The sequence below is a fragment of the Equus asinus genome, chromosome 3 (genome assembly GCF_041296235.1).
Source record: "Equus asinus isolate D_3611 breed Donkey chromosome 3, EquAss-T2T_v2, whole genome shotgun sequence".
NCBI lineage: Eukaryota > Metazoa > Chordata > Mammalia > Perissodactyla > Equidae > Equus > Equus asinus.
Window position 1 is genome coordinate 124,724,610 of NC_091792.1, and position 26,724 is coordinate 124,751,333.

General features: G+C 35.7%; 1 protein-coding gene across 2 annotated transcripts in view; it reads left to right on the plus strand.

Annotated features, from left to right (window-relative positions):
* The window catches only part of GABRA2 (gamma-aminobutyric acid type A receptor subunit alpha2), a 129,496-nt gene that overhangs the window by 45,679 nt on the left and 57,093 nt on the right, over positions 1–26,724 (plus strand). For both annotated transcript variants that reach the window (XM_070505956.1, XM_014857141.3), the window contains exons 4-5: positions 8,599–8,666; positions 25,444–25,664. In XM_070505956.1, the coding sequence (XP_070362057.1) occupies positions 8,599–8,666; positions 25,444–25,664 (289 nt within the window). The remainder of the gene's footprint in view (positions 1–8,598; positions 8,667–25,443; positions 25,665–26,724) is intronic.

Here is a 26,724-nt window from a genome sequence, read left to right on the forward strand (position 1 = left end):
AGACATGACATATAAAAACACATAGCAAGGGGCTGGCCCTATGGCTGAGTGGTGAAGTTCGTGTGCTCTGCTTTGGCAGTCTAGAGTTTGTCAGTTTGGATCCTGAGTGCAGACCTAGCACTGACTGTCAAGCCATGGTGAGCGGTGTCTCACATAGAAGAACTAGAAGAACCTACAAGTAGGATATACAACTATGTACTGGGGAGTTTTGGGGAGGAAAAAAGAAAACGATGAAGATTGGCAACAGATGTTAGCTCAGGGTCAATCTTCCTAACCCAAAGAAAAACATAAAAAAAAAGGAACTCGTGGTTTTAAAAACAAATAGCAAATGGCAGGTTAATCTTACTTTATTAGTAATTACATTAAGTGTAGATGGACAAAACACTTGGATTAAAAGCAGAGATTGACAAAATGGATAAAAATGATTCATCTATATGCTGTTGGTCAAATACATAATAGGTTGAAAGTAAAAGGGTGGAAAAAGTTGTACCATGCAAACAGTAAGAAAAGGAGAACTGGAGTGTCAAAAATAATATTAGTCAAAATAGACGTTGGACAAAAATTGTTGCAACAGGCAAAGAAGGACATTTTAAAATGATAACAGGGTCAATTATCAGGCAGCCATAAAATCTATAAACATGTACTAATAACAGAACCCCAAAATACATGAATCAAAAATAGACCAATTGAAGGGAGAAATAAATGTTTCAACACTAAGCCCAGCTTTTAATAATGGATAGCACAACTAGGCGGAGGATCAAAAAAGAAACAGAATATTTGAAAAACACTGTAGACCAATTAGAACTAACAGACATCTATAGCCCTTTCCACCCAATAATAACAGAAAACACATTTTTCTCAAGTGCACATGGAACATTCTCCAGGATAGATTATATGTTAGGTCATAAAACCAGCTCAGTAAATTTAATAGGTTTAAAATCATAAAATGCATGTTCTTCAATCACAAAGAACTAAAGTTAGAAATCAATTATAAAAATAAATTTGGAAAATTCACAAATATGTGTAAATTAAATAGCATACTCTCAAAGAGTAATGGATCAAAGAATAAACCACAAGTGAAATTATAAAATACTTTGAGGTGAATCAAAATGAGGACACACCATAGCAAAATTTGTAAGATGCAGCTACAGCAGGCTCAGAGGGAAATTTATAGCTCTAAATTATAAAGGAAGAAAGACCTCAAATCAATAACCTAATTTTCCACCTTATCACAATGAAAAGAAGTAAGAGTAAACTAAACTTAAAGCAAGTAGAAAAAGTAATAATAAATATTAGAGAGGAAAATAATGAAATAGAGAATAGAAAAAAAGCAAAAACAATGAAACCAAAATTTAATTCTTTGGCAAGATCAACAAAATTGATAATTTAGCTAGAGGGACCAGGAAAAATGAGGAAGACTCAAATTGCTAAAATCAGAAATGAAAGAAGGATCCTTAATATTGATCTTACAGAAATACTATATGGGAATACATTTGTGTTGCATTTGTATGATAACAAATTAAATAACCTAGATGAAATGGACAAATTCCTAGAAAGATGCAAACTGCCAAAACTACCTCAAAAAGAAATAGAAAATCTGAATAGACTTAATGCAAGGAAAGAGACTGGAATAATAATAATTAAAAAAGCTTCCCACAAAGGAAATCTCAGGTCCATATGGCTTCACTGATAAATTTTCCCAAATATTTAAAGGAGAATTAATACCAATCCTTCACAAACTCTCCTGAAAAAATAGAAGAGAACACTTCTCAGTTCATTTTATTAGTCCAGTATTACCTTGATATTAAAATGAGACAAAGGCAGTATCAGAACAGAAAACTGAAGACCAATATCCCTTATGAATATAGACACACAATGCTCAACAAAATACTAGCAAATCAAATCCTACAACATGTAAAAAGTTATGCATGAAAAGCAAGTGAGATTTATCTCAAGAATGCGAAGTTGCTTTAACACATGAAAATAAATTGATGTAATATGCCATATTAAAAGAATAAAAGGCAATACTTCATGATCATCTGCATACATGCATAAAAACTTAGTTGATTAAATCCAACACTTATTTGTGATTTAAAAAAAAAACACCACCACCTCTCTGTAAACCAGGAATAGAAAGGATTCCATTTATATGAAATTTCCAGACCAGGCAAATCCATAGAAACGGAAACTGAATTAGTAGTTGCCAGAGCCTGGAGGGAGGGAGGATAGAGAATGATCACTAATGGGTACAGGGTTTCTTTCTGATGATAAAAATGTTCTAAGGTTAGATAGTAGTGATGTTGTACAACTCTATACTAAAAACCACTGAATTGTATACTTTATGGAGGGTGTATTTTATATTATGTGAATTATATCTCAAGAAAGCTATTATAAAAAAATAAAGGAAGAGGGATGAATGAGTGGAAGTAGTATTGTTATAGAGAGATGATAACTTTAAAGAGTATTAACAATGGAGGAAGTCACAAGTCAGATTATAGATATCTCTGAGAGCCAACCAGACTTACTGTTGAAAGAGAGAAGTTGCAAATGAAACCAAGAATTCTGACCTGGAGGGTTGGAACAACAACCAAATATGTGCAATTGGGAAGGCTGCAAGTATGGTTGATCCTGGAGAGAAAAATCAGTTTTGTTTGGGACACAATGAGTTTGAGAAATCTATCAGACAGCCAAGTGGAGATGTCAACTAGATAGTTGATTGTAGGAGTCTAGATTTTAGAAGAAAGCTCTGGACTTAAAATAGAAATTCAAGAGTCCTTGAGTACATGAAATAAATAATCAAAAGTAAGTATAAATGAAAATAACCAAAAACTGAATGTTGGGCATTCCAGTATTAACAGGTTGGTGGAATAGGAGTGAAAGATTCTGAGAAGCAATCGGTCAGGTTGGAATAAAATCAAGAGATTGTAGTGTTCCAGAGACCAAGTGAAGAACATATTTCCAGGAGGAGTCTTCCCTTGTTATATGCTCTCATAGCTTCTGTCATATCTGTCATTGTGTATTTGTTTGATTTTGCAAAGTATCTCTCTTCACTAGGCTATAGTAAGCTCCATTATGATAGCAGAGGCTATGTCTACTTTAAATGACTCTGAACTAAGAATGAGAAGCCGTTTATTCGACACAGATTTATTAAGAATATGCACGATGTCAGGGGTTGTCCTGTGCTGGGGTTTTACTTTCCTGAACAAACAAAAATCCCTGTCTTCCTGGGGCTTTACTTCTAGTGGGAGGATTTAGACTAGTGCTATCTAAGAGACCTTTCTGTGATGATGTGGAAATGTTCAACTGTGCTATCCAATATGGTAGTGATAGTTATATGTGGATAAAATGTGGCTAGTGTAAATTTTTCACTTTATTTAATTGCAATTTAATTTGAGATAGCCCCATGTAGCTTGTGTTTACCATATAGGTAGATATAGACAGTAAACAGTAAACGTAATAAGTAAATGAATGCATAGAGCCAGGGAGAGATGTGAAAATGTTGCACTTTCAAGTAGGATTGTAAGGTGGACCTCATTGAGAAAGTAATGAAAGCCCACTGCTGTATTCAGTTGCGTTGAAAGCCATACACCCAATAGTGAACCACTGGAAACAACAAGCCTTACATGCATAATTTCAAATGGCCATCAATCCTTCACAAAAAGCTTTACATAAAGATATGATTTTACTCTTGCCAAATGTTAGAAATTTTTGCTTGAAAGGTCTGATTGCTACTGTGTGTAACATTACCCAGCACAGTTCAACTATCCATGATTTCATCCAAATATTTTTTGACAAGCATTTTAAGAAAATATTTTCTGCTTGCTATCTTCATGTCCTCACCATCCATTTACTTTCCAGTCCTCTTTCATTTGTTTTATGCCCTTACAATTCTACTGCAACAGCTAATTTCCAGGCTCTAAAGATCTTCTAGTAGTCAAACAAAAGAGCCTATTTCAGCATCTTTTAACAATACCACTTTAAAAAAAAAGCCCCCTATTCCCTTGATTTCTACACTTTCCTTTTCTTAATGTCTTTTTATATATTTTTTCGCCTTAACTATTGCAGCATCCTCCAAACTGGATACATTGTCTTTAATCTCCTCTGATTTGGTTTTCCCCCTCTTATAACTGTAACATAACACTTCTAGTACAATAGCCTTGGACATAGCATTCTCCAGATCAAAGTCCTTCAGTGAATGCCCTGCTGCCATATATATAGAGAGAGACGATACTCTCATCATTTTTGCACATCAGGTCTTTTTTGATACAACCTCTCTCTTTCTTTACAACCTGATACCCCACCTTCTGTATTCATGAGCCAGGCAACTATTTGCAATGAAATTTTAAAGTAGGTTTGATTTTTATTGCATCCTGCATTACCCAGTGAAGAACAATTTTCATGAGTTAATTTAAACCCTTCTTGAAATTATTTATATGTTCATTTTGGATATCCTTCAAGGCCATTTATTTTTTTTCTATGAAGTATTTCAAATATTCAGAAAAGTACAGAGAATAATATGATTTATTCCGTGACCAGCTTCATCAAATCTTAAGACTTTGCCAAAATTGATTAACATCAATTTTAAAAGGAGGGAAATGTTAGAAATACATTAGAAGCCCCCTCGGTACCCCTTGGAAGGTTATTCCTCTTTCTCTCTCCTCAGTAATAGCTGCTATCCTGAATTTACTGACTGTTCCTAAGGATCACACGTTCTCCTATGTTTAATGTACACAGTCCTTATTTTTCCTGTTATTAACCTCATGGTGTTTTTGCTTTTGGAAAAATCTATATAGAAGATCCTCTTACTTTTGCATATTATGCTGTTGGTATTTCTAAAACCAAAAATTTAGCTGATAAACAATTTGAGGTAACTCATGGTGGATGTTTCTATTAAAAGCTGCTTACTGTTCAACAGTTAAGGTTTGATTTCCATTGAAATAGTGCTTTCTTTAAATACATTTTCCCCTTTTGCTTGACTTTCAGTTTCTTCCCTGGGAACCAGTTTCCTGGCCTTGAATCGCCCTCTGTCGATGAACAGTTTGGGCTCTTCCTTCGCAAATGACCGTGCCCCTTCCTTATGAGTAGCAACAGCTATTTTTGCCCATTGTTAATGTTGATGAAATATTTGGGGAAAATTATGTGTTCTGCATGAACTGTAATTGGAAATGATCTGTGTATTCAACTATAAAGCACCTAATATGTGGCAGGCATTGTGCCAATAAGCGCTGGGTATATGATAGTGAACAGAAATGTCACTGTTCCTGTCTTTTAGTGCATTTGAATCCTGGCTGGGGAGACAGACCAAACACAAAACAAAAAAACCAGTAAAAAAATATTAAGACATGAAAATAATGCAAATTCTAAAATGTCCTATAAAAAAAGGAAGTGTCAGAGAAAATGAAAGAAGACTTACATTATGTAGTGGGAATAGTGAACCACTGCTCTGAGGAGAGCACATTAAGTTGAGATTTAAAGTCAGAGAAGCAATTAACTAGAAACGGAGGAGAAGAGGTAATAGCCAATGGGAAAGCCCTGAGTGAGGACAGTGCTTGGTGTGTCCACTAAATGTGATCAGGACTTGAGAGAGTAACTCCTGGTGCCTAAAATGCAGAGACTGAGGTTGCCACCAGAATATCAGTTCATTTGTTTACGCTGTAACATACATCTGTCACATGAATCACAATATTGTAACAGGTTTTAACAACACAGTTCAACCTTGTTCTAAATCCACGAGAAAACAAAATGTATCAGAAGATACTATGGACTGACTCTGATAAGTTAGTGTCACAAGATCTGAAAATAAACTATATTCATATCATTTCATGGCCCCTCTCCTCCCTCCCCTCCCCTTCCATCTCTTTCCCTTCCCTTCTCTTCTCTTCAGGAAAGCCAAATCATAATCAGAGATTGCACTTTGAATATAGAACCCTGAAAAGTTGTGTTAGATGTCTCAAATATTTTCAGTCATCCCACTAAAATATCGCTCTAATGCATGTTGGTTGTTTACAGCTCTGCGCATCTGTCCATATAGAAATCCTCAAAGTCTCATTGCCAAGAATCTCTTTCCCAAACTCAGGTAACTGTTGGGTATTCATGGTCAGGGTTTGCCTTGCTGATTTTCCTTTTTTCTGATAAGGATATAGCAGAAGAATATCCCTTGCAATGCATACATTCTTTAACTATGATTATGAAGTCAAATCATTTTTTAAGGTAACTTGGCATATCTGTGTTCTGCGTCTTTAGTTGTTGCTCTTATTGTTTATAGCTTTGAAGGTAATCTTATTTTTCTCTCTTTGGATTCTTAGCTGACACCTCCCTGCAGACACTAGGTACTGATAATACTCTCCCTTACTCTTTAGTTGCCACTTGGCAGCTAGTGGATATTCTTCATATGCTTAGCACGAAGATATTCACATGTTGTTGTCATCTCTCTTCTCTAACTTTGCTGCCCCAGACCAAGGAGAATAATTTCATTGCCTCTTTTTGGGTGAAGGCTATTTCACATTTTAATTTCTCTTCTCTGGAACATTTTAAATCAATATCTATAATGACTAAAGTGTTATTCAATTGTTATTGAATAAATGTGGTAGCACAATTGATTTGGTGTGAATTAGAAGAAAATACAAACTTGGGTTTCCTTTTCATAATTTCTTTCTTATAGCATATATAATTCAGGTCCAGGACTAGCTACGTAATTTGTGAGGCCCAGTCCAAGATGAAAATGCAGGGTCCTTTATTCAAAAAATAATGAAGAATTTCAAGAGAGCAAAAACAGAACATTAAACCAAGCATGGGGCTTTGCTGAGCACGGAGTCCTGGGCAGTTGCACAAGTTGCATGCCCTTGAAGCTGACCTGGGCAGGTCTTTGGGGCAGATGGCAGCTGAGAATTAACTTTATCAATATATTTATGTTTCAGATGATTTTTCTTTTTTTTTTTTTTAAAGATTTTATTTTTTCCTTTTTCTCCCCAAAGCCCCCCGGTACATAGTTGTGTATTCTTCGTTGTGGGTTCTTCTAGTTGTGGCATGTGGGACGCTGCCTCAGCGTGGTCTGACGAGCAGTGCCATGTCCGCGCCCAGGATTCGAACCAACGAAACACTGGGCCGCCTGCAGCGGAGCGCGCGAACTTAACCGCTCGGCCACGGGGCCAGCCCCTCAGATGATTTTTCTAATAAAATTTCATGAATACAATTTTTGGAATAAAATAGTATATAAAATAATAAAGTTGAATGAATATATTTATTTGGAACACTATAACTATGCTTTTGGTACAGAGTATTGCAGCAAATAGAAATATGTAGTTAATGAGAAAACACTTTTAGTTTCAGATTTATGATTGACTGTAGTATAAGGCTTTGGTTTAGCCTGAGGGCTCAGGAGCCAGATTGTTTGGGTTCTAAAACCTGGCTCTATCTGCTTTACCAAGTGTGGGTCACTGGGCATATTTTCTTACCTTTCAGTACATCAGTGTACACATACATTGGGGTGATAACAGAAAATCTGTCTCATAGGTTTGTCACGTGGATTATTATATTCCAAATCCTTTGAAGAGTAAGCATTCAAAGTCTACTTTGTTATTTCAAAATCCTTTTTACTTTTTATTTTTGCCTTTTTGGATATAATATCTAGATTTAATTTACTCTTTCTTTCATAGCTGTGAATTAATGTCCAGTATGATAATGAAAGTATTTCATGATATAGTTTGTGTGCAATGATAAATTTGACAGTAGATGAGGCATTCAGCTCATGATGATAGAAATTAATGATGTATTTTTTGCCTTATAAGAACATTGAAAAGTTTTTTTTTTATAACCTTGTCTTTGAGCTTTTCTCCCAACACCATTTGGCTTAATTAAAATCAAAAGTCTAAATCATTTAGTTATTAGAGCAGTCCAGTTAATTGTGTTATAGTTAGTAAGTCACATAACTTTAGAATCTAATTCAATTCACTCTCAGCATTTCAAGCATTCTTAAATATATTTAAAGGCGAGCTTGTTTGGAAGGAATCCATTGTGATGAATGTATGTGATTTGCTTCTACTTTTATGTCACCGAATAATACTTTTTATATTAAAATGAATTACATTTATTTGTAGTGATTAACAATCTGTTCTTGTGCTTTATTGAGAAGGTATATTAATTTACAATCTACAAACTAAATCTCTACCACCATGAAATACAACCTGAAATATTTAGTTTAAGGGTCAAATTTAAGACTATATCAAATGGTAACCATATTAACTATACTTTTTTTTCAGTACTGGTGGTAAATTTATTGTAAACTAGTTCACTTAAGATAGTTTCTAAGAAACTATTATTTCTGAGCAACATGCTTAAAACAAATTGCTGTAACTGGGTTGTCATGATATGAAAGAATGTCCTGATACTTCTAGGCATTTAGTGTTTAGGATTGTGAGAACCTATGCAATAATTGAGCAATATAGCTATTTTTGTTATCTGTAAAAGTTGAAAACAAAGTAAAAAGCAATATTCCTAAATATCATGCATCTTTCTAACCATGCCATGTACCTGACCACTTTTCTTTCCTGTGATTCTCATTATATAATATCTATATTCAATCTCTTTTTCTCATATCAGACAGCATCACTGAAGTCTTCACAAATATCTACGTGACCAGTTTTGGCCCTGTCTCAGATACAGATATGGTGAGTTTTTCATTAACTAGTATTTTCACTTCATATAATGGGAAGTGAAGATGGGGATAATTTAGAATAAACAAGCATCTTTAGTGTTACAGAATTATGTATCTGTCTCATGCCTATTTAGTCTACTCCCAAATACGGAGAATTAGAGATGGTAATGTTTGTGTCTGTGGTGCACTGTTCCAGCCTGAGTGTTCAGATTAGCCCTTATATTCTCTTCAAAATTTGTCTACCTGGCTACAGTGTGGTAAACCATTGTTTAAATGAAAATAATTGTATTGCTGAGAATCTTTTTCTAGGATTAAGGCACTTGCTTGGACTTCCGTAAGTAAAGTCTATATGGTTTCTCAGACAACTGCTTCCTATAGAATGTGGTCATAGTCAGAGTTATAAAAGGAAATTTTCTATTGGCCTTGAGTAAGGTGGGTGCCTTATCATGCTATCTACATACGTACAATACATACATTCCGCATACATAGTAGGCACTTATACATCAATCTAAAGAAAATTAGAATCTTGACATTCTTAGAGTCTATGGAACTGGTGTTTATGTTTCTTTAAAATGAGATAGATAGGAGAGGGAAATTGGTCTGGTGGGTTAGAAACTGGTGGGCTAGAAACATAGTAGATAAAATAATCTTGATTAAGCGTAAAAATTTTGGTTATCAGTCTTCCATTTCTACTGCTAACTGTAGTGCTCTGTTATAGAACTTGTTGTTGAAATAATTTCTCATTCACCTTCCTTATTGCCCAGGGAGTGAGAATTAGAGGAGATGCCCTGTCTCTTCTTTGCCTGGTCTTCCTACATCGTATCATCCCTCTCCAATTTATTTTCTTTCTCTGAGAGCGCAAGGAGAATGTTGACAAGTTTGAAGGTTTTCCATATGGAGAAACAAACAAAAGACAAAAGATTTTCCCTTTTTGCAGACACTCATAGACATTATTAGCCAATCTATTGAGACCTCCCTACTTTTTCTTTAGGGAGTAGAAATGCCATTTTTATCATTAAAAAAATCCTCTTTTTCTTCCGTCAGAGCCACTTCTTTGACCTCATAGTCCTTTTCTTGTATTGACTTGGATGGCTGAAATACGAGGTGGCAAAAGTGTGGGTATCCCCAGCTTTCAGGAGGTGATCAGAAGGTGATTGACACCAAACACTAGCAGATCTTTGAAGTTTTTGCAAATTAAAATGTGAAGATTTAAGTGCTTCTTTTCCCCCCTCAACTCTAGGCCTTAGACACAATGCTAGAACAACAGGAAAAATCCCACTCTTCAATATAACTCTTCCCCCTCCCTTACAGTATCTTATGTTGTGACCTGAAATATTAATACAGCACTTTCCATAAGCCGTTAGAGTGCACAGGAGCTTAAAAAGATGACAGAGACATATTTACCAAGAGTGTGTATTCCAATAGCTATTAGTTGACTATAAAGATAATATTTCTGTGCAGGTTGTCTTAGTAAATACTCCCAAATATTAGAGACAGAGTGAGAATGAGCACCTAACTTTTGCATGGAATCAAGTGCAGAGTCAGAATTTTTTCAAGCACCACATTGAAAAACTAGCAGAATATCCTATAAATGGTGGTTCTTATTTGATTACCTCTGGTGTCTTTTTCCAGCCAAAACAGAAAGGCAAATGATACAGGACCCCAAAATATCAAAGTTTTCAATGTTGTAGCTTTTCTGTTGTGAGTATTAGTGGTCATAGTTACTATATTGAAATTTTTTTTCAAAGTAATTATTTTACCTCAAAACAATAAACCCCAAAAATATACATATGTACATAGATATACATAAATGTACATATATATTTTTTTCTAGACATACAAAATATTTGTTATTTGGGAGTTTTAGGCAAACTCAGGTCATATATCTTTAGCAAAATGTATGAAGTGACTTTTTTTCAGTATTGGTAATGGATTAGCCTAATCTTCCACTCCTTTGTTTTGACCAGTCTTTGACATTACTAACACCACTTGAAAAGCTAGTAGCTTCAACTCAAAATGGATTAAAACTTGAATGTTAACACCTGAAACCATAAAACTCCTAGAAGAAAACATAGGAGATAAGCTTCTTGACATAAGTCATGGTAATGATTTTTTGGATTTAACACCAAAAGCAAAGGCAACAAAACCCAAAGTAAACGAGTGGAACTACATCGAACTAAAAAGCTCTGCATGGCAAAGGAAACCATCAACAGGATGAAAAGTCAACCTGTAGATTGGGAGAAAAATATTTGCAAATCATGTATCTGATAAGAGGTTAATATCAAAATATATAAAGAACTCACACAACTCAATAGTAATTGAACCAAACAGTCTGATTAGACAATGGACACAAAAGCTGAATAGACGTTTTTCTGAAGAAGACAAACAAATGGCCAATACGTACATGAAAAGGTGCTCAACATCACTAACCATCAGAGAAATGCAAATCAAAACAACAATGAAATATCGCCTTATACATATTAGAATGGCTTTAATCAAATATATTAAAGATAATAAGTGTTGGCAAGGATGTGAAGGAAAGGGAACACTTGTGCACCATTGGCGGGAATGTAAACTGGTGAAACCACTCTGGAAAACAGTATAGAGGTTAGTCAAAAAAATAAAAATGGGGCCCACCTGTGGCATAATGGTTAAATTCAGTGTGCTTTGCTTTCGCAGCCAGGTTCGTGAGTTTGTATCCCAGGTGCAGACCTACACCATTCATCAGCCATGCTGTGGTAGCAACCCACATATAAAGTGGAGGAAGACTGGCACAGATATTAGCTCAGGGCTAATCTTCCTCAAGCACAAAAAAGAAGAAGATTAACAACAGATGTTAGCTCAGGGCTAATCTTCCTCAGCAAAAAATAAAAAATAAAAGTGAAAACAGAATTACCATATGATCCAGCAATCCCACTCCTGGATCTACATCCAAAGGAAATGAAAACAGAGATATCCGCACTCCCATGTTCATTGCAGCAGTATTCACAATAGCCAAGATGTGAAAACACGATGTGTATATACACAGTGGAATATTATTCAGCCACAAGAAAGAATGAAATCCTGCCATCTGCGACAACGTGGATGGACTCTGAGGGCATTATGCTAAGTGAGATGTCAGACAGAGAAAGACAAATACTGCATGATCATTTACATGTGGAATTTAAAGAAAAGGTCGGACTCATAGAAACAGAGAGTAGAGAAGGGGTGGCCAGGGACTGGGAGATGAGGGAAATGGGGAGAGGTTGGTAAGAGGGTTCAAACTTTCAGCTGTAAGATGAGTCAGGTCTGAGGATGTAATGTAAACCATGGTGACTATGGTTGATAACACTGTTCTGTATAATTGAAATTCACTAAGAGAGTAGAATTTTAATGTTCTCACTAAAAAACTAATAAATAAATGAAATGATGGATGTGTTAATTAAGTAGATGGAGGGAGTCCTTTTACAATGCCTACATATATCAAATCGGCACAATGTACACTTGAAATATCTTACAATTTTATTTGTCAATTATATCTCAATAAAGTCGAAATTAAAAATAAGAAAGAAACTATCATCATTCAGCTACCATTTACATGCAGAAATTCCTCCCAGGCATTGTCAGAAAATTTACTTATTTTTACAAATCCTGAATTCTGGGAAAAATCAAGTAAAAAAACAAAATGCAAGAAAGCCTGTGCTACAGGACCATGTGCAGGTGAAGCAGTCCTTCTTAGGTGATAGTGTTTCTAACTGTTGTGTGTTTGTAGTCCTGTCTGTTGCTGTCATTCTTAAAAAATAAAATAAATGTTAATTAAGTTTATATGCAAAATTAAATAAGAAGAAGCTGGTAGCTGATGTTACATGTGCAGTCATTAGCAAAGGAACAAATTGAAATTTCCTCATGTCTGAATTGAACTGATAACTTTGGTTTCATCAGTGAATTTAGCCCAAGAACTTTAAAAACATTTTAGCAAGCTCAAGATACACTTTCTTATTTGGTGGGGGGGGGGGGGGGGGGGGCCCATACCACACATTTTATAAACATTAACATATGCTTAATACCCTGAATTTTATATAGATTGAATTGAGGTGAGTGGGATTGTAATTGGCAACGTTTAAATTAAAAAGTCATTTACTTTGACATTTTAGTTTTCCTTCTCTATATCGGAGTGTATGTGTGTGTAATGTGTGTAATTGTGTGTGCATGTGCACCTTTATGTGGAAATATTCCCCGAAATGAAATACGTATTTGACGTCTCAGTAGGCTCTGAATGCTTGAAGGCCTTAGATGTTTTTCTAACTGTATGTTTCCCTTGAATCACCTAGCCTAACACAGTCCTATAGAATTCTCATTGTTCTTGTCAGATTTTCTCCTTTATTTCCATCTTTATTCACCTTGTGTACTCAGTCTTACCAGTAGTTTGTTTGGAGGAAGTCTGATTAATCGCAAGACCACCGAGTGGGCACCTACTTACTCTATCGTCAGAATCCAGTCAGAGGAAAGGATCCATAACATAATTTGAACAGAGAAAATCTAATATAATGAATTATTAACCAGTACAAGGTGGTTAAATAATAGAACAGGATAAAAGAAGACTCCAAGCAATACAGAATTAGCAATGCAGAAGGCAGCATCTACTTCTAGGAGTGAAGCGTGATGAACAAGGAAGGAACTAAGTCCTTGGAGAGAGTCCTTCCCCCCTGGGACCAAGATTCAGATCCCCTAGAGAGGATGTTACTGCTACAGAAACATGCCACTGCTGCAGGTAAAGAAACATGTGAAGGTACATGCGGAAACCAGTCCATGAGAGCATCCTGCCTAGTGGCTGAAAACTCACAACATGCTAGTCCTTTGAAATTGTACCGAGGAATGAAAATGCATCTGAACTAGAAAGAGAACCAGACAGAAAAGCCCTCTTCTCTTGCCGTGACATTGGAGTATTCCTCTACCACTTTGTATTGACCAAGCCTAATGTTGTGTGAGTTGGCATAGGAGCAGTGTTTACAGAATCCTTCCCTGTATCACAAAGAAGGAGAAAGGAGGATAGACTTGGAGCTGAGAATCAATACACTGATAATGGGTATACATAATGATGTGTGATATGGGGAGGATTTTGATTAAGAGTCAAGAGATAGTTGGATCACTCAACAGGTACTGTTTGATATTTGTCCAAATCTAAAGAAGATGAAGCTGAGGAAAATGAAAGTTGTGTAACTTATGTATATACAACACAGACACACACACACACACTCATATTGTAAATTTATTGGAGTAGATAATGCTTAATTTAAAAACATGTATACATTTTGTGAAGACAAATGATTTGGTCTTCCTGATGATCAAATGGAGTGATTTTTAATTTCTATGTTACTTTTTCTGGAAAGCAAGATAAATAATGCGTTAAAGTTTGAGTTTACGTTAGTAATGATGGCCAGGTCAAGAAATGAAACTTGGATGTGACACTAAAGAGAAAAATGTATTATGATACAGAGGGAAAACACACCCGTATTATTGTTACCCCTATGTAAAAGTGGATATGAAGATATCTAAGTCATGTCTTGTAGAAGCAATTTAGTAATGGGAAAAAAGTAAAGAATAAGTTTAATTTCACTTTTAGTAGCCTAGGTGATAACACTCTTATTTCTATGCAGTGTGCATACTCAGTAGCAAGACCTCAACCCCTAAGTCCTCCTGTTCAGATCAGTGATGTAGATTTGTTGTGACATTAGCCTGAGAGGAAAAAGAGGCATAGCAAAAAGAATTAAGAACCAAAAGAACACAGACACACACACACATACATGCACACACTGCTGTCCCGGAATTATTAACCAGTGTAATTGTCCAAAGAAAGTTGCAGATCTAAATTATAATGAAAGATTCTAATTACAGTGTCTGCAATTAAGTTTAAAAGTCTTTTATTTCAACTTTCAAAAAATTCATGAGTAAATAGGTAATTATACTTTTGAATGTACTAGTAGCTGACAGTTGACAAAGTTTGTAGTAGGCATGTACATTTTAGTAATTTATAGCTCACTATTCTGTCTTCTGTTTTTTTTCTTTCCTTGCTTTCTATATAGGATGGATGGCTTTTCCCATATTAGTAAATGTTTTCACTGTGTATGCATATTCTTCAAGCGTAAATGGTATTGCTACCAAGCCTAGACTAGGAACCTCAGCTCAAATGATTGTCTCTTGCAGTGCTAAGTGTTAGGGTTAGAACTTGAACAAGGAAAACTTTGAAGTCATCTCAAAATTTCTGATCCAGAGTTTACCCTTATACTGTTAAGAAATAGGCAGTCAGGTAAGTGGTGACCTTGTTTTATTAATCATATAGGTCCCCTTGGTTAATACTTTTCCATCTTATGAAAACATAGAGTGCAGAAGCTATCGGGATGTTATGTAGTTTGGTAATTAACATCATAGGGAGGTTTAGAGAGTTATGAAATCTCAATATTTGTTCAAAAATCGACACTGGATTTATTTGTTAGCTCATCAGAAATTGTCATTATTAAATGTATTAAACTGCTACAAACATGGCAAGTATTGTATATCAAAAGTAACATAATAATGTTTACTTACTTTAAAGCTAGCATGAAGAAGTTGATTATCAATTGATATTTTAGAAGGATATGAATTAGACTTGAGGAATATTCATTTATTCAGACAATATTTTTTGGCACCCTCCTAGGTTTTTAATAATGTTCCTCAAAATGTGATTCATGAACACTTGCATTGGAATCACCGGGAGTTATTTATTAAAACAATTATTTCTTGGGCTCCTATTATGATTTGCGGAATCATAATTTCTAGTTGTGGGGCATGACAGTCTGCATCTTAACAGGTTAAAGTATTTGACTTTATGCTGAGGGCAGCAAAAGGCCATTTTAGGATTGGTGGAGGGTAGGGGTTCTGTAGAAGGGATGGGACAGAGCTTGATTTTCTGCATTCCGGTAATTTGTATTAGTGGATGAGGAAAGGAAAAACTAGTTTGAAAGCAGTTGCATTCCAGGCAAGAAGTGATTGTGGACTGGACCAGGGTAGTGGTAGTGAAGATGGAAAGAACTGAAGAGATGTAAAAGACCTCCATGTGGTGGAATTCATAAGACTTGGTGGTCTGTTGGATATAGGGATTGAAGGGAGAAGTTGAGGATGAAGGTTTAGGAGATTGGGTGGATGGTGGTACAATTTACTGGGATGTGAAATACAGGAAGAAAAGTTTTTACTTTTGGTGTTTAGGAGAAGAGTATTTATGTTTCAGACATAGTGAATTGGGATTTCTGTGAGAGATTTATTTGGAGCTGTCTGGGTAGCAGACAGGTCTGGAGCTCAAGAGAAGGGCTGAGAGTGCAGATGATTTTCGGAGCCATCTGATAGTAGTTAAAAACCATGGGCATACATAAAATTGGTTCAGGGAAAGAGATGAGAGTAAAATGGTCATCATACTTTCACAGAAACTCTAGAATTCAAGAGGATAAAAAAAATGCAGAGGAGACTGAGAAGGAGCAACCATGGATGTCTATCAAAATGCAGGGTGATTCCCTTCTCTGAGCTAGACTCTGCTTTGATCTGTAGCCACAGAAGTCAGAGGCCACTACCTTTTATTCCTTATCAGATGCAATGAATGAGATTCAGTAGTCAGATTATCTGTATCACTGACAGCCCTCTGTCAAGGTAGGATTCTGTATACTGAAGTTGCTATAATTTATTTGGTAATGGGAAGAACCCGTAGGTTTTGCCCACAGTAAAACTTCACCTAGAGAATGGGGTAACAGTTCCAGAAAAGAGTGCAGATAAAGGCAGTTTGACTAGTTTGACTCCATCCATTACCTTCCTGCAGGAGGGAGGGTTGTAGGAACCAAATACAGCCAGTCATAACTGTCTTGGCTTCCTTGAGAGGGGGCCATTCCTTACCCCCTCCCACTCATTCTTTTGTATAAACGAAATAGCAAACAACTACTATAACTTCTGAACACAAAGTGACTTTTAAAATAAAAATTGCAGAGATTGCATGTTCTTTCCCCAGGCTGCAAGGGTGGAACCTGTCTTTTGGGGAAAGCCGCGTAGAACTTGTTTGCCTTGATTAAGAATAATAGATATTATCTCTTGGTGTTACTGCCATACATTTTCCGGGAGATATCATTACACACGGATTGTTGGCAAACACAGAAGGTCTCGGATCCCATGATGAAGATTTTCCTAATGGTTTCCCACAATACCAGGAGAATATGGTTTTAATGTCAGTGCAGGAGAGCATTGCAAAAGTAGGGAGAAAACAACAGAGTCATATATTATAAGGCCAAGAAGAAAATTTATCATTAGATTAAGAACAAGGAGGTATTTGCTGAGCGTGGTAAAAGCAGCCAGATTGCAGTGGGTTGAGGCTTGTGGGAGGTGAGGAAATGGAGAAAGAGTGGAGGCAACATTTTTAAGCAGCGTGGTTGAGGATGGGAGGTGAGACAGAGGGCAGTAACTGTAAGGCATTCTAACTCTCCATGAGGCTTTTATTTTTAAAGATTGCGTTGAACTTCCCACTGTTCTCTGAACATGCCATCATCTTTAACAACTCTCTGGCCTTGCAGATGTTTTTCCCTGTTCTTGTTATGCTTTCCTCCTCTGACAATTGGAGATCTTTCATTTATTCGAGGCCAAGCTCAAATTTCATCTTCTCTGATGTTTTCCTAGGCTACTCCAAGTAGAGTCAGTCCTTCTTGTCCTTGTGCGCCACCACATGGTATTCACATATTTTTATGGCTTTGCACACTGGCTTATAAAAATCATTACATGTCTTTCTTCTTTACTGCAGCCTGAGCTACTGGAAGGCATGAGTTGTATTTGTTCATTTCAACAAGATTTCTCAGGACGTACTCTGTCTGTCACAGTGTCAGGAGCTGAATACTTAAGTATAACCAATGTTTGGCCTCAAGTTGTTTACAGGGTAGTGGGGCGACAGCTAAGAAAAATCATCCATTTCAAAACGCTGTGACCATGATTCCTATTGAAGTATTTATGGATTAATATGGTAGCAGAGGGGCTGTGGGTAGAGGATATCTCTATCTGATAAGGTCTCCAGGAAAAGAAAATAGCTGAGGTGGACAAATAAGGATGGGTGAGCCACATAACTGGAAGAACGTTTTAGCAGAAATTGAAAGAGTTTGTTGAGTTTAGTGCAATGTAAAAGTTCAGTGTGACTTGAACCTAGAATGCTCTTAGGGATTTGGGGTGAAACGAGGCTAGAAAATAAATCAGAGCCAGATCATGAAGGGCTTTATAGCCAATTGCCCCCCAAAAGCCATAAAAGCACCCCTAAATAAAACTTTAAAACAAGTAGATCTCTGTTAGCAGAGAACTTGTTATGGTCTGGTTCTTTATGATATGTATCAAGATTCTTTAAAATATACCTATTATACACAAGAAATTCCTACTGTGATTAGTTTAATATAGTTATACAGACACACTTAACACTTGCGAATTTAAGAATTAGAGTATTGCATTCAGGTGACTGCAAAAGATATCCAAGAGCTTTTCCACCATCTGCCTCTACTGATGCCTTTCTCCTAATCTAGTATTCAAGCTCTGTTGCCCAGAATTCTTGTTAGAACGTTTATTTTCCAATGACTCCCCTCATTCATTCATTCATGGACTGATTATTATTAATTTCCCATGTTCTAGGCAGTTTATTAGATGCTCGTGATATAGCATGGAAGAAGGTGGTCATGGTCTTTGTTCTCCCTGTGGAGGAAAAGTTGGCCAAATGGAGGTATTGATAGGGAAGAGAGACTGCAACAGAGATGAATAAGGGTAGTGAGGTGGAGCATGACACACCAGAGACCCTGCAATATCAGTATTGCTGTAGGCAGAGTATGTGGTGGAGAGTTGTCATGTGGTAGGCTAGAGAGGTAAAGAAGGGAGATGTTATGCAGGGCCTTGGAGGCTGTGAGAAAACGTTTGGACTATTCCAGAGGCTTTAGAAATTCAACTGACCAAACTCAACAACACCTCATTCTTTGCATCTTCTTTCCCCACATCATGACCGTATCTCAGGTGCATCCTGTGGCTTTCTGTTCACTTTCAAATATCAAAGAGTCCGGTTCTGTCCAATTTAAAGATCAATCTCTTATGCCACTTAGATCTTCTCTCCTTTTCTCAGCCATGTTCACAGCTAAGGGATGTACAGTGGGTGACAGGCCGTGATCTACTCTTCCTCTCCTCTGTCTGGGTCTTCCAGAATTGAGGCAAGAAGAGGGGAGATTATGAAAAGGGGGAAAAATATCTTATTACTTGGTTTGTTCTGTTAGTGGTTCTCTCTTGGCCATTTGTATGGCTGGTAGATAAAAGCAGGCTCTCTCATGGGGCACACTTGTGATTTCTTCTCAGGGATCTCTTTGTTGCCCAAAACACAAAACACACGAGTGGCTTATTCTTTAATGGACCTCTTGTGGCATCCTACTCAGCCTCTGCCCCTGGCACTTTACTTTGTGACCTTTTGCTGCTGGGTGTCCCTCCCTCATCAGGTCACCTTTTGTTGAGTGTGGGGAGTGCGGGCAGAAGGATACTTTGAAGGTAATTCATACCTTCCTTGATGTCCAAACTGTTTCTAGGAACTTGAGACATATTATCTCACTTCATCCTTACATGAAGTAAGTTCTATTATTATCACTATTCTGCAGATAAGTCAACTGAAATAAACAGAAATTAAATAACCTGCTCAAGCTCAAGTACTCTGGTTTACCTGACTTAAGATCCCATGCTCTTTACATCTCCTTCTTATTACTCAGTTTATTATTTTTTCCTTCGATCTTGTGTTTGAGTCAGTTTTAAATGTGGAAAGAAGACTTTGACAGAGATTCTAAAACTCCAGTCTCAGCTCTGCAGCTAAATTCTCCCTGTAACCTTTCATAATCCGTGACTAGCATCCATTTATTGGTCTATAAAAGAAGGAAATTTCATTCTGATGTCCTGCCTCCAAGGATTATTTTTATATATGCTGTAACAAAAAGAGCATGGTATTAGGAAGCATAAGGTTTGAGATTAAATTTTGGCTTTCTCTCTTTCTTTTAAAATAAATATGGCTTCTGAAGTATTCCCCACCTATGAAATGGGGATACTTTTGCATATTGAATAAGATTATTGTGAATTTTAAATAAATTATATCAAAGTGAATTGCAGTTAACATATTATAACTATTAATCATTTTGAATAGTTTGATTGGATATATTTTACTAATCTACTATTAGAATCTGAATCTTTAGTATCAGTTTCTAATTTGTGAAACTTGCCCAACCTCTAGTTCCAAAAAGAAAGCCCAGCCATCTTACCTACTTCCTGATTGGATCACGCAGTTGCCGTGGTATTCTGCAGTCTTTGTGTGAGCTTCTTTGCATAATAGGGTTTTATGATTTTATACTAATTGGGTTTATTGACACTTGGCTGATCTGTTCTTAAGCTTCTCACTTTTTGCAATTTTTTGCAATGCTAATACTGGGCTTAATTTGTTGTTCATGCCCCTTTGAGTACCAACTGAAAGTGTTTGAGCTTAACTATTCTTGTATATTCCAAGGGTGTTGTTTCTTTAATTGCTACAACCTGCTTCATAAACCACATTTTTCTTCGTTATAGAAGAAATACACTGATTGGAGCTTACTCAAAGGAGACTAGCCTTTATTAGCAAAAAGGGTATAATGAAATAAATTTTCTTACTTTAAAACATACTTGGTAAATCAATGTAAATGAGAAATCGCTCCAAGAGCAATCCTACAATTTGATTATGTTTTAGTGGATAGATATAATTCTTCAGAAATTGGCTGCAAGCAATGACTTATAATTAATGTAGCCAGGCACTAAAAAATATGCTGTCTTCACTAAGTTACTGTCCTTGAAATCATGTTTGTACAATAAGCTGTGCAATAGAGAGTGATTTCATTGTTTGCAATACAAATTATGGAATACTTAGTGGTAGTAAAAACATTGAACTGGAAACTGCATCCTTTTCTGGGTTCTGCCCCTAACAAGCTTGGAAACAGGAATGTCACTGAATTTATCTATAATCCCATCAATAAAAAGGAGAAGTTGGATTAAATTTTCTATAAAGAATTTTTCAAGTCTTGAAGTGTATAGATTCTTTAACTCTTTAGTCTCACCCAACAGTCAGCCTCACATCTTCTATACATAGGCCATAGGATAACTGCATGCTGATATATGCTGGTGAATTTTTTTGTTTCTTTCTAAATCTGCTTCTTAGTTGTTGGTATATTCTCTGAGAGATTTTGTAGTTGATCTTGGTGATACTTCTTTCTTTTAGAATCTCGGTTCATCGGTCTGTCTTGTTTGTACAAAGCAGTTGCATTGTTTTGTACTTCTCTGGCAATTTTCTTGTAATACACAAGTAATTACTACGTTAGGATATACTCATGGAAAACTTCAGGTACATTTTAATGAAACTTTCAAGAATATTCTTTTCAAATACTGAGAGTGTGCATTATATATACATGTATGGAAATCAGATGCAAATCATTTGTTTGGCAATCCTGTTGTACTTAGTGGATAGGAAATAAATATTATTTGATTGAAATGTCTCCTTTCCCTGCTGTTTCATCTATAAAGCATTAAAAACCATGAAAACTAGTGAATCAACTCTATTTGTTTACCTATTTATATATCTATATCTATATGCTTTTGTATTTATATATTGAAATATTATAAGATAAGCACTAAAGCAGAAATTGGAATGAGATGAAGTTAAAATACATGTTATTTCAGGGATAATTATGTTTATTAATTAAATAGATTTTGCTCTCACTTAAGATTGCTCTTCATAATAATACTTTAGCAATTAATATAGTTAAATATGCTTTATTATTTTTAAATATCTTTCTTAAATACTTTATAATATAGCAATCAAAGGTCTGATTCTAAATTCATATTATTTTAATACTAATTTTGATGACTGTTGTAGATGAAAAAGTTATGTAAATTCAAATTTAAGAAGTGTGTCACTGGCTATTGATTATTGAACCATCCTGCTAATTTTTTAAAACCCATCCACCAATTTTAGATGTTTGTCTTCATATTCTTGATGCTTCGTTTTTAAAATAACTTAGTATTTGCAATGGCCTTATGCCGTCATTAACCAGCATTTCAAGGTACAACGTGTGCTTCAGATGAAGCTCATCACAATGGGTGTAAAACCACATTTTAAATAGCTTCACTGATAATTGTAAATTTGCTTTTGCAGATTTCTTGTTAGACGTGATTAGTTCATAATTCCTAATGTGCCTAATGAAGAGCTCATATTAGGCATAGAAGTGATATTCCCATGGTGAATACAATCCATGGTGTCATTTAGCAATAGTCTTTGAAGCCACTTGTCATTTTCACTATTTAGTTTAATCGAAACTAGATATTATAACTTGCAAACTCATCTGAGTACAAATCACAGTACACTGACAGCAAATTAATGAGGTATCACTTGACCATTCCCTGTTGTGGCTCATTCTCTTTCCATAGGATGCCTTACATACATGCCCATCATCTACTTATGGACGCAGTGAGAGTGCCAGTATCATTCCACGTATGATCTGTTAGCAAAGCTTCATTTGCTTCTTATATTTAGATAAGAATTCTATATAAAAATAAAGGTTCCATTATTTTTCTTCCTACACCCAAATAGATGCCCCCCACGCACCCACACACTTCGTAAACTACTGCTCTAAGCTAATTATCTTGCTTCTGCTCAAGCCTCTCTCTTCATGATGCGCATATGGTAATTTCTGGTAATCCTACTATCAATTTACTCTAGAGCAGTGGTGGGCATGCTAGGGCCAAATCCTGTCACCTGCCTATTCTTGTGAACAAAGATTTGTTGGAACATACCACTCTCACTCATTTATCTATTGTCTCTGGGAGCTTTTGCACAAGAGAAGAGTTGAGTAGTTGTCGTACTGACCATATGGCTTGCAAAGCCGAAAATGCTTACTAACTGCCCCTTACGGAAAAAGTTTCCTGACCTCTGGTTTAAACTAACTCTTACACCTTTGTACTAAAGTGCTGTACAAGAATGTTCATAGCAGTATTACTTACAATAGTGACAAATTGGAAAAAGAAAAAAATTTAAGATCAAGGAAAAAAATGAACATTGTGAAATATTCTTACGAAGGGCGGCTACATAGCAGTAAAAATGAATAGAATGGGGGGCCGGCCCGGTGGCGCAGTGGTTAAGTGCACACGTTCCGCTTCTCGGCGGCCCCGGGGTTTGTCAGTTCGGATCCCAGGTGCCAACATGGCACCGCTTGGCACGCCATGCTGTGGTAGGCATCCCACATATAAAGTAGAGGAAGATGGGCACAGATGTTAGCTCAGGGCCAGGCTTCCTCAGCAAAAAGAGGAGGACTGACAGTAATTAGCTCAGGGCTAATCTTCCTCGGGGGGAAAAAAAATGAATAGAAGGACTACATGCATTTCCATGAATAGCTCTCAAGAAGTAACTGAAAAAAGCCAAGCATCAGAAAAATATGCACAGTGTGGTACCATTTCTATAAATGTTAAAAATGAGACACAGAACACATATATAGTAAATGTCTAAGTATGTGTATGGGAATCATAAACATTAAATTCAAGATAATTGTTTCCTCAGAGAGTAGGGGAATGTGATTAAGGAGAGATAAACAGGAGAGGGAAGTCTTCAGTGATATTTGTGACAACATTTCTGCTTGTGATGGTTACAAGGTGTTTGTAATATTCTTTATATGCTCTTATATATCTAAAGACAAAATAAAATAATACACAAATGAAAGCCACGGTCCTTTTCTTGAAGATTTGCAAGCTAGTTGGGAGGCAGAGGATCAAATGTATAATTGCAGTATATGATCTTGCAGTAATGGCTTTATGAGTGATAAAGACACAGAGAGAGCTGACTGTGTATTTTCCAGGTGTTCAAAGGACTGGGAGTGTGGTTGTGAGTAGAGTTCTTGCGCCAGGCAGGTAGGGAACTTGCTGTGTTTGAGGAATGGCAAGCAGTGGGGATCGTTAAAATTGTCGAGAGTATAACATGACTGTGCCTGCTGGGGGTGGGAGAAAAAGGCCACGATCACACTGGATTGGTTGGCAGGGCACATTTGGGACACTGTGAATGCTCAGAAACAAATGATATTCTGAAAAACAATTTTTAAAAGAGATCACCTGAAACTTGCTCTCTATGTGGTAGGTCTGTAGGAAATGATTGTCGTAGCAATAGCTTCTGAGACAGATAAAACATATCATAATTTTACAGAAATGGAAAAATTGAATTTGAATTTTTATAAAAAGTTGTAAAATAAATTCAGTTTGCCTGGAAAAGTAAATGTCATATGTAGTCACACTTGGCTTGGATTTGAGGGAACCACAGTTGGAAAGAAACACTTGCACAAAAACTTATATACAAAGACTCATCTCTTAATCTAGTTTTTTTTTTAATTGAATTCCATTTCTGTGGAATGAAACATTTAAAACAATGACTAAATTGCAGAGAGTGAGGGTGGATTTGATTATGTAGTTTTCTCCCGAGGATTAGGAGCATAGCCCAGAGACACTGTTCCTTTCCTGTTCGTTTGCCATTACCTATGGCTGATACTTATTATCTTCTTCCATTTAATTTTTGAGAGATCACTGGGAATCAATTATTTTCGTTTACTTGATTAGAATTTGTACAAATGGTTTGATATTTTCATAAGTATATGGTATTTTTAATCTGTCCTTTTTTACACACGCAATTTTAGTTGAGTTCAATTGCTAATTGCTGAAGCATTTATTTTCAAACGTTTGATAATTGTGGCTTTGTGGCCAAAGTACAGTTTCTGAATTTCCAATCTCAGGTGTGTCATTGAATATTTTAATTATTTATCATGTGAGGGTTTGCACAAACATGCATTGACAAAACATTTCACATCTGATAGATTGTTCAGTATTCACAGTTGTGGATTTGTATATCTCGTCTAAAATGTACACATTCTCTTATCCTAAGAAAGACAGAGATAGAGAGAGAAAGGAAAGTAGGAGGGAGAGGGATGGGGGAATGAGAATCAGAGGGAGAGAGATTCAGCTAATAAAGTATGGGAGAAAGACAGTAGAGGAATTGACCACTAACTGATCTGTGTGAATATTTAAAACATTTTAACCTAAGGAAGTTTATTTGCAAAATATTTGCGTTTTAAGTATTCTAAGAACTTAAAGTATTTTTATTACAAGTAATTTCATTAAATAAACTTTATTAAAATCATCATCCTCTAATGTATTCCTGCTAACAATATGGTATCTTAACATATTTTAGGATTAAAAAAATATGATACTCTACAGTTTCTTTGGCAACAGGAGATGATGACTCATACAGAGCTGACAGCGTGTTTGATAGTTGTTTCTTTTTCTTTTTTTGCTACCGAGATGGTTGCTTGTTCATTCTTTCTTGAGATAAATGACTTAAAACAATCCACTCAAACCCTGCGCCAGCCTGCCTCCTCTCTGAGTGGTTCTAAACCACGGGATGCAGTCAAGCAGTTTGACTGAGATCTTGTTCAACCGAAAGAGAACAGATAAAGTGAATGTATTCTTTCATTTTCATAACAATATGTAGCTAATTGTGTAAATACACCTGCTTTTCCCCATTGTAAGTGGCAACATTTATTTATAAGATTAAGGAATGATCTTTCTAATTCAAAATTTACTTCTCTCAGTATAGCTTTCTTTTTTAAACTATTTATTAGTTTTATTGGAATTTTATAGTGTTCTTGTATCCAAAACATTTATTATTTTCAAAAGAATCCTATTTTATATTTCAGGAATATACAATAGATGTTTTCTTTCGACAAAAATGGAAAGATGAACGATTAAAATTTAAAGGTCCTATGAACATCCTTCGACTTAACAATTTAATGGCTAGCAAAATCTGGACTCCAGATACCTTCTTTCACAATGGGAAGAAATCGGTAGCTCATAATATGACAATGCCAAATAAGCTTCTTCGAATCCAGGATGATGGGACTCTACTGTACACAATGAGGTATGTTTTTAGGTTTGGTTTGTGGCATCTAAATGCTGAGAAATCCCTTATTAAAAAACTGGCCAACTTAGTTGAAGTATTAGCATAAATTGAACATTTTCATAACAGGTTAGAAGTACCATAATATGCTTTGTAAATGCTTGGATATTAAAAAAAGCAAAGATAAAATAGTGTTTATGAGTTTGATTCTCATCTTAGTGTGTTAAAACTTAAGAATTGCCTTAACTATTAAGAATTGATCTTTTCGTCGATTTACTTTTCACACTACATTTTAATTAAGCACAGTTTAATAGCGTGACTTAAAATTTTCTTTATACCAGCATGTAAGTTTATTTTTAATGTCTCATAAGATTTTCCATCAAAAATTTAAGTGATTTTTAAGCAAGCTTTTACTTAATTTAGTATTTGACCCTCCTTATGAAGCTACCCTAAAGAAAACGATATTTTTAAAATTCAGAGTGATAGTTTTTATTTAATAAGGCTCACAAGTATTGGATACCATAAGCATATGTATTAGATTGAATCATATGAAGTTGCCATTTTGTAAATCAAAAAGTGTCACGTAGCATTTCATATGATTCAACCTTAAAAAATTATCTAAAGGAATATACAGGTATGGACTCTAATAACAACTATTTTAACTATTCCCATGAATTAGTCTTTTAAAATAAGTTATTTGTTTTATGTAACAAAGAAAACAAACACAAATCTAATAAAATGATGTAGAATCTAAAATTAACATGTTTAATAAAGACTTTAAAGCATGGATAACCATCAGCCTTATATACAGACCGGTGTTTGTTCCAGGCATTTGATGTATTGTTATTTCATATGAAATGTTGTGGTAGATTTTAATTGTGAAACATTTGAGAAGGGTCAATAATACAGTCTTGGTCTTTAAAGAAAAATCTCTTGAGGACTCATTACTGAATGACCATTGCCTACAATGGAAGTCTAAGCTGTTCCTTCTGCCTCTCCCTCTGAATCTTGCCATACAGATGCAATACCCCTGTTGATTTTACACTTTGATCATTCCTGTCGATTGAGACAATGATTGGAA